Source organism: Vespa crabro, chromosome 25 (assembly GCF_910589235.1).
Source record: "Vespa crabro chromosome 25, iyVesCrab1.2, whole genome shotgun sequence".
Classification (NCBI taxonomy): Eukaryota; Metazoa; Arthropoda; class Insecta; order Hymenoptera; family Vespidae; genus Vespa; species Vespa crabro.
The window spans coordinates 756586-766543 of NC_060979.1; the positions used below are offsets into that span (position 1 = coordinate 756586).

General features: G+C 35.8%; 1 protein-coding gene across 1 annotated transcript; it reads left to right on the forward strand.

The window, feature by feature from the left end:
- The first annotated feature begins 4580 nt into the window (after positions 1-4580).
- On the forward strand, positions 4581-6556 carry LOC124432518. Its single transcript, XM_046981544.1, has one exon. It carries the CDS (start codon positions 4674-4676, stop codon positions 5529-5531), a length of 858 nt encoding a protein of 285 aa, XP_046837500.1. The 5' UTR covers positions 4581-4673; the 3' UTR covers positions 5532-6556.
- Positions 6557-9958: the final 3402 nt, after the last annotated feature.

Here is a 9958-nt window from a genome sequence, read left to right on the forward strand (position 1 = left end):
TCGATACGCTAGCCAGAGGAATCAGCGGAAGGTACATACACTCCGGAAAAATTTCACTATACAACTTAATGGCCGAAGAATCGATAAATAAAATCGCATCAAGCACGGCTCAATGACTATGGGGCGCGTTCATTACACTTGGGTCAGCAAGTGCCGGATTTTTAGCCATCTTCTTGGCAATGACTGATAAAGTTCATCATCGATACACTTATCCACGGTTATGCCCTACATGACATATACGGATGGAGCTTACACCTGTTAGGAGCACTATGGAGCTCGGTGACACATCTTCTTCTCCACCTAGGAAAACGAGAAAAGAAAGAAGAAACTCCGACAAGTACGGTAACCGAGGCTACAATCATCGACGAAGAAAAAGGAGATTACGCTGCTGATGAAAGGAATAAAACATTTTACAAACTAAATACTTAACTAAGTAAAGAAAGAAGCTAAAATGCACGTATAATTACGCACATTTTTTAATAAGAGGGGAAATGTTACATCCCTCTCCCTTCTCACAAGTAAAAATTAAAACCTATAAATAAAAAAAAGCTTCTTTTTATATTACTATGTATAGGAATAAAAGGGGACACCTCACGCTTATGTATTATCTAAATTTTTTAACATTTATTAATCAAAGAAACGTACAAGATCATTACATATATATATATGTTATATTATATATAACATATATATTAAATAGGAAGATGTCATTATATATATATATATATATATATATATATATATATAACTAACACTATTATATGACACATTCGAGCCCGATCTAAAGGGCTCTTATGTACTAGATAGTAGTACAAACTAACTTTATTATGAAGAACACAATAACAAATAAGTCATAAACATGTAAGCGATAAAATAGGGAGACGGAAAAAAACTTTAAAGTCATAGAAAGCGATGCCGAAAAGTAAAAGGGATGCAGGAGCTCAAAGAATTGATATATTAAAAATAGATAAAGTTGATGATTATCTAATGTGCAATGAAACCAATAAAATAAACCTAAGCGGAATTACAAAAGAAACGGTGGGTACGTAAGGAACGTGCATCATCGACGTTTATGGATACCCCGTAGAATTTCACATTGCTCCCAACTCCTTTCCTATTCCACCTGGCGGCATTATCGGGTTGGATTTTTTCAAAGATGCTGCAAAAATACATTTTATTAAGGAACACGTAGAATGACACGGAATGACTATGCCTTTCGTCAAACCGAAGGAGATAACCATTCAGGCGCGAACCAGGAATATAATCAAAATAAACACGTTAGATAAAGAAAATAAAATAGACTACGTGCCTCCATTAAAATTCGGAGAAGGAATTCACGTAGGCGAGGCTATAGTAAACAGTAATAATGGAGAGGCCTTCATAAAAGTGTTTAATACGAAAGCGGAAGACGTAAACGTGGTCATTCCGAAAATCGAACTTCAAGATTTCGATACGGTCGACGCATGCATTGTACCGAGTCTAGAACTTAGAAGCACGGATAGAGATAAAGAGAATATAAGAGATTCTTATCTCCCCGGCTAAAACAATTCGTCGAACGTGACTAGTAAGTCCGGAATGCGGACCTTACCTCCCTTCGGGCAAGATAATGACGTACGAGATATAGAACGACTTACGCAGGAGACCGAAATTTCGAAAGTTACACAATCGACAAAGGCCGCCACGAGTCCTTCTCTCTTCCTCTCCTCCCACACTCGCTCTTGTAAGACAGTCATAGACACAACAAGCGAACTCTACGCTATAGCGCTACCGAATATAGATTTAAAATCATTGAACGCGGAAGAAATTTGAACGGCAAAACAAATGATAAGGGAATCTTTGGAATTATTCCACTTACCGGGAGACAAACTCACATTTACTAATACAGTAACGCATAAGATAAAAACGGTAGATTCGACGCCGGTCTCCGTTAGACAGTATCGCTTCCCTCCCGTTCATAAGGAAGAAATAAACAAGCAGATAAGTGAGCTCTTAGGGAATGAGGTCATTCAGCCCTCGACGTCACCCTACAATTCTCCCTTATGGATCGTTCCAAAAAAAGCAGGCGCGGATGGAAAGAAAAGATGGAGATTAGTCATCGATTATAGAATGTTGAACGAAAAAACAAAGGTTAAAGGTTAAAGGTAGTTATCCTCTACCTAATATTACAGAAATACTAGACCAGTTAGGAAGCGCTAAGTATTTCAGCACGTTCGATTTAGCATCTGGATTCCATCAGATCGCGATGAGCAAGGAAGACGCTCCTAAAACGGCTTTCTCGGCTCCTTACGGTCATTACGAGTTTACACGAATGCCTTTCGGGTTAAAGAACGCTCCTTCTACGTTCCGGAAATTAATGAATTCGATTCTCACAGGACTGCAGGGAAATGAGCTTTTTGTGTATTTAGACGATATTGTTATTTACTCTAGTTCTCTCTCAGAACACGTTATTAACATTTTGCATTCGGCTGTCTCCTCTCATGGGACATTAAATATGATTAATGATTACGGTCAATTGAGTTATTTCAGCGCAACTTTTTGAAACATGCATGCTTCCCTGAAGTTTTCTCTTCAAATGGCACAAGAAATCAAATCAAAATATAGTAAAATTACTAAGATATACACAAAGAAATGTCAGCGAGTTTTGTCGTACGAGAACGCGATAAGATTGCTCACGACGATCCTACCACTTCAAAGGCGTTACTTGAAAAGAGCGATGTGACAAGATTTAGAAGAAAAGTCGGTAATGCACTATATAGTGAGATTTATAATCATAAATAAGCAAATATAAATCAAGAACAAAAGATTTCTAAAGCTGAACTTTGTCTGGTTTGAAGCGTTGCCTTAGATAGATCTAACGAGTGAGAAAATCGGAAAAGTGATTCTTCTCTTGGTAAAGAAATTGTGTGGTAAAAATTTCTTTGGTAAATATAATCTTGTGAGTTAGTAATAATAATTAGAAATTTTCAATCTATTTATTTATTCATATTTTTTATTATAACAATGGCAAAACGTTCAAACGCGAATAAATCTTATGACACAAATAGTAGTGAAGATGAGCTTCAGGTAGACGTTTATACAGATATGTTAGAAAGAGTAACTATAGAAGAAAACAATAGCAGTGATAGTGATATTGTTCAAGCAACAAGGCGACGAACATACTGCATAGATAGCGATAGCGATGAAAGTAATACGGAAGAAAGCACACGGCAACATGACAAAGTATTGTCAAGTGAAGAGTGGGAAGACGTCACTGAATCAGGCGTTCCTCCGGCTACGATAAATGTTGACTTACATAACGAAATAGCCGGGCCACAACTACCAAATAATGTAAAAGAACTCATAGAATCTTTTACATTATATTTTACAGAAGAATGAGCAGACAGCATAATAAAAGAAACGAACAATTATGCCAACGAAGAAATTAGAAAGAAACAACTTTCACGGAAATCAACATGGCACAAGTGGCACAATATTACAAAAGAAGAATTTTTAGCTTTCATCGTCGTTATCCTAAATATGGGATTGATTCAACTTCCGAATATTCAAGAATACTGGTCTACCGCTTCCAATAGTAGAATTCCTTTCTTTCTGGAAACATTCACAAGGGACAGATTTATGCAAATATTTTGGATGCTACATTTGAAGAAACCCACGCATGTTTGTTCTGATAGGAAAACACCTGATGGCAGGCGTCAAACAACATATTATTGTAAAACGTGCACTAATCAGCCTGCAACGCATTTTGGGGAGTGTTTTAGAGTTCATCACACTGTACAAAATTATAACAAATAAAATATTGATTTTTTTGCAAATATATATTTCTCAATTTCAACCAATTCATATAAGTCCAATATCATTATCACTATTCCTACCAGGACCGGTCAAATGACCGTTTTTAAATTTTCAATTGGAATTTTCTACATTCAACGTAAGTGAATCGCCTTTAAACTTTACGACTTTTCCTCATATATATGTATGATACATTTTTCAATATTCACTTATTTTTTTATTGTTTATTTTCTGAGAAAAATTTGTAGTCTGTCTTACCTACCACGACCGGTCATTTGACCGGTAGTACGATTTATACATTTTTGTAATATTTATACATATATACAAATTTATACATTGTTTCTCTCTAAGACTCAATGCCAAAACTATAAAGTCGTTACATAACGAAAGGTAATGTAGTTGCGGCACGCTTTTATCCGAGAAGTACCTTCCAGAAAATGGTTTACAGCACTTCCAAGTGTTTACAGTTCTCGCTCGACTATCGGGCTACCGGTGTTTATTTGCTTGATTGATATCCGATACGGTCCAGATCCTCGAATGTTTTTACGCCATCTTATCTACTATGACGTAAAATAAATAAACTTATAACTGAAGGAAATGTATAGACGTCTTCTCACGAATTCGAATCAGTATAGTCTTGCGACACGAACAGAGTGCATGGAAACGTGAAAGTCACAAAGAGCATACTTGGCAGTCTTTTATTATTATTTTGTAATATTTTATATCGTATTACGTGTTGTAAGTGCAATTTTAAAGTAGTGAACAAGACTAACAATACGTCGCAGTAAGTTTCACATTTTATCTTTTATTCATTTTTTTTATCTATTTTGATTTACATTTTCATATTTTAGTTTTTATTTTCTCCGTTGAATATTTACCCCAAAATGTCAAGACGTTTGAGGAGTGCGAATGTATTATTAGAGAGAATAAATGATATCGATGCAGAATGTTCTGAAGATGATCAAGAAATTCTGGATATGAAAAATAATAATATGGAAAATTATGATCCACTTGAAACCGACTCGAACACCGATGAGAACGAAGAGAATATTTCGAACGTACGTAGACGACGAAAGAGAAGGAGATTTTTAGTTAGTTCCGATAGTGAGAATGAGAAAGAGGCAAGCGAAATTGCGATGGACGGAACTGTTTGGCAGGAAGTAAAAATAGGGTCTAATCCTGGAAGAGCACCTGGTCATAATATTTTTAGGGAAACATCAGGCCCCACTGGGTACAGTAAACGTAATATTACGAAAGGCGAAGTTAGGACGGCATTTTCTGTGATAATTGATAAGAATATAATTGAACTTATAAGAAAGTGCACAGAGGCAGAGGCATTTAGAGTGTTGGGATATAAATGGGAACTGTCTACTGCAATTCCTGCATTTTTTGCAATTCTGTATGCACGTGTAGCATATGAGGCTAAGAATATAGATATAGCACTTCTATGGAATAAAAAGTGGGGCCCGCCTTTTTACTCAAATACTACGAGTAGACATGACTTTACGGAGGTTATGAGATTTATTCGATTTGACGACAGAAATCAACGAAGCCAACGGTTACAAACCGATAAATTCGCTATGATTTCCAAAGTTTGGTACAAGTTTATTGACAACAGTCAAAATTGTTATAAACCAGGACCATATATTACTATTGACGAACAATTGTTTCCAACGAAAGCAAGATGTAGATTCACTCAATACATGCCCAATAAACCGGACAAATTTGATATAAAATTTTAGTTAGCATCCGATGTATGTAGCAAATATATAATAAACGGCTTTCCATATTTGGGAAAAGATGAAAGTAGAGAGCCCTCAGTTCCTCTTGGAGAGTTTGTCACTATGAAATTAGCAGAATCGTATGTAAGATGTATGAAGATATAATGGATGAAGAAATATAACCACGGACAGCTTTTTTACATGTCTACCTTTAGCAACAGAACTTCTAGCAAAAAAAAAACTACGATTGTTGAGACAATTAGAGCTAATAGAAAAGAGCTACCAAGACTGGCAAAACTGAAAAACGACGACATGACACTTTTCTCAACCAAACTCTATCGCTCAAATAATTGAATATTGACAATTTACAAAGCCAAACCAAGAAAGAAAGTTCTAATTCTCAGTTCAATGCACAACCCCGTACAAGTTGAAGAAAATGACATCCGAACACCGGAGACAATTCAATTGTATAATAGCACCAAATGGCCAGAAATTATTCGGTAAAATCTAAATCTCGGAGATGGTCTTTGCAAGTATTTTTTAATACCCATCGCAAGTATAAGTATAGGATCCCGTGAACGGAAAACATGTCAGATAAAGTATTGTAAAGATAATAAGACGAACAAAATCTGTCTAAAATGTAAAAAGTACGTATGCGGAAAATGTACAGTTGAGAAGCCCATATGTAAAAAATGCGACGAAAAGAATAAAATGTAGATTACATGTACTCTTGAATAAAAGAAAATATATTTTTATACTGGTAAGCTGGCTATTGGTTTGCATTCAATATTGAAAAATATAAGTTGTGAAAGACCGGTCTACGTATACGTAGGTATACGTGAAGTGTCGGTAGGAATAGTCTTATAATATGTTAGTTAGTTCCAAAACCATACTAAATAATATGATGGTCTGTAAATGCACGTTTCTGCCACAAAGTAGCGCTAAGTAGCTGATAGCCAACGTCCAGAATGGTTCCGAGTGCAAAGGGTTAAGTATCGGAAATTATGCGATTGATTAAAAACCGCGGGATTAAAGTTACAAACCGAAAAATGTAATTTTATTAGAAAGGAAGTAACTTACCTAGGACACATAATAAGTTCGGACGTTGTGAAATCCGGGAAAGATAAGAGAGATAAAGAAATTTCCATCCCAGTACCTCACTCAGCTAAAAATATTAAGCAATTCTTAGGACTAGCCGGTTACTATAGGACATTTATACCCAACTTCACAGAGATTAGTAAACCACTTACAAACCTTTTCAAGAAGGATGTTCCATTCAAATGGGAAAAGAGTCAAGAGCATTCATTTAAAACGTTAGTAAATCTACTATGCCAGGAACCGCTTCTCCAATACCCTTACTTCTCGAAACCTTTTGTCGTTACAACCGACGCATCAATCAGTTCTTGTTGAGCATTCGAAGAAGACGGACGTGTGGATCGGTGCTCTTGTGACAGAAGAAAGACAATACAATCCCCCACGGGGAGAACGCAATATAAAAAAAAATAACGTCAATTACCGTAAGACGGGTGCTTTCCTTTTTCACTTGTGATATTGTGTTAGTATTTTTTGCAAAGCAGACAACAAAATTATAAAGAATACGTGAAGTGGGCTCATCCGACGCCCCTTCACGGACCCAAAAAAAGCCATGGCTTCAAGACAAAAAAGAAAGTTGAAGAAAAGCACTTCGTCGGACGAAGTGAACAAATTACTAAAAAAAAATATCAAGAGCTTCGGCAATGAATACAATACCAGGAGCTTAGTAAGACTATTCGAAAAGAACTAGCAGGCAAAGATGCTGCTAGAAACAATGAACATAAACTAGCAGCGAACAAAAAATATGAGAGGACCGAAGGGTTCCTCATACCAAGAAAAACATCATCCCCAAAAAGCACAGTCAGCAACCAAGGCCCAAGCTACGAATCTGATAACAGATTCGAGGCGCTATCGAATAACATGAGCCTTACAGAAGAGGGGATAAACGATAAGGTCAACAAGGCCACAGCTAGTAACAACAGCCAGAAAACCAACCCATAAAATCCGAATGCCTCCAATATACATACAAAATGCTAACCTGAGGGACATAATCATCTTGCCTAAAGAAAGCAAAATTAAGAAGGACTCATTTTTAATAAAACAAATAGATAGCGATATGACTAGACTGACAACCATAGATAGTGAAACACACGAAGAATGCATAATTATCCTAAAAACTAAAAACCAGAAATTACATACATTCACGCCTAAACACACAAAATGTAAGAACTTCGTGTTAAAAGGAATTAAGGAAGGATTCGACACTAATAATCTCACAACAGCGCTTAACGCACTCAACATAAGAAACGTCAAAATAATTAAAACCAGCAAACTACTATTTGACAAACGAAACTTAGATAAGTATCACTTCATAATCCAAATCGATTGCAACATGAACCAACATGAACTAATCAAAAATAAAATACTACTCAACCAAAGAGTAAGATGGGAGAAACTGAAAAGACCCAAAATATTCCAGTGCAAAAACTGCCAAAGAGTGGGGCATGCCATCTCTAATTGCAATATGGGGTACAGATGTGTAAAATGTGCCCAACCCCACGAACCGGGTAAATGTAAATTGAGCAATTCCTCAGAAAAAGAAAGACTGAAATGCGCAAATTGTGGCCAAAACGGACATCCAGCATCGTATCTAGGCTGCCCATTTATGAAAATAGTAATGGACATTAAAAAAAAAAGAGAAAGAAATAAAAGATAAGCGAGTAATGGATAAATTCAATAAAGTTAATAAATTCACGGACCCAAAAATCTCATACGCGAACATAGTGAGGAACAATGAAAAAAAAAGAAATATATCAGAACAAGATAACCAGAGATCAGCCATTAACAGGACCCAAGCAAATCAACAGAGTAGTCAACATAATTCAGTTTAACAACAGAAAATTAATGTCAATAATGATATCAACTATAATAATATAAATAAATTATTAACTATGCTTAAGGATAGTCTGATGAAAATTAAGGCGCAAATATTAGAATTAAATATCAAAGTTACCAAAAACACTATGAGAATCGACTTCATGGCTCAATGGCAGGTGGAATGAGGACTAACCAAAATACAAAGAACACGTTGAAATTGACTGCTATAAATGTAAACTCGCTGTGCTCGTTAAAAAAAAGACTAGACTTACGAAAATACTTAGAAGAGCACAGTCACGACACTGCATTGATATCAGAAAATAAATTAAATAATAAGCACAAACCAAAATTTAACAATTACGAAATAATCAGATCGGATAGAGCAATAAATACCAAAGGAGGAGGTACAGCGATAGTAATAAAAGACAATATAAAATACATTAACATCACACAGCCAAGAAAATACACGATAATAGAATACACAGCGGGGAAAATATTGGTAAACACAAACAAATCATTAATCATATTTAGTATTTACGCAACACAGTCAGCAAAAAACACATTTATATTGGAACTCGATCAACTATTTAGAGATTTCAGACTAGGGGACAACGAAATTTACTATATCATAGCGGGAGACTTAAACGCTAGAAACTCAATTTGAGGAGATAAGACTACAAATGATAGAGGCAGACGCCTGCATCAATGGGAACAAGACAACGGCATTAAATTCAAAGCAACAATGTACTCAGCAGCCAACCCCACTTACACTAGAAGCAGCTCCTACCTGGACTACTGTATTACGGACAGTAGAATAGAGATCTTGGACTTAAACAGAAACAAAATACAAACTAATCCATATGGTAGCGGCCACAACGCATTAACATTTAAAATTGACTCAGACTCGCTTTTCCAAGGCGTATCAATGGCAACACCCAGAGCAGCCATCTACAATTACAAAAAAGCGAATTGGCGTAAGTTGGCTAACCATATGGACGCGAAAATAACGGATAATACACAGCTGCCCACAAACAGAAATCTATCAATAGAAAAAATTAATCTAAGCATTAGGAATCTAGAACAAATAATCACCAAATCCATCAAGGAAATCATTCCCAAAGTGCAAGCAAATAGAAATGACTATTACCAAAAATACATCAGCAATAACATCAGGAAATTACACTCAACAAAGTCCTTTTTAATAACTAGACTACACTTCATAATGGTCTCGACAACATTCCAGCGATAGTCATAAAAAACCTACCACTATCAGCAATCATTGAATACAGAATTATTTTCAACAACACCATAAATAATGCGTACTTTCCTAATAGATGGAAACAGGTTAAAGTTTTACCGATACTAAAAAAAGGGAAAAACCCGGAAGAACCACAAAGCTACAGACCCATTAGCCTAACTATGAGTATAAGCAAAATATTTGAAAAAATCATCAAATTAAACATAATGGACCACGTTAATAAGTACAATATAATACCGAATAACCAATTCGGATTCAAAGCTAAAGTATCCACTACGCA

What these genes read in the sequence shown, in the direction of transcription:
- LOC124432518 (XM_046981544.1), top strand. Translation starts at nt 4,674, where the DNA reads ATGTCAAGACGTTTGAGGAGTGCGAATGTATTATTAGAGAGAATAAAT.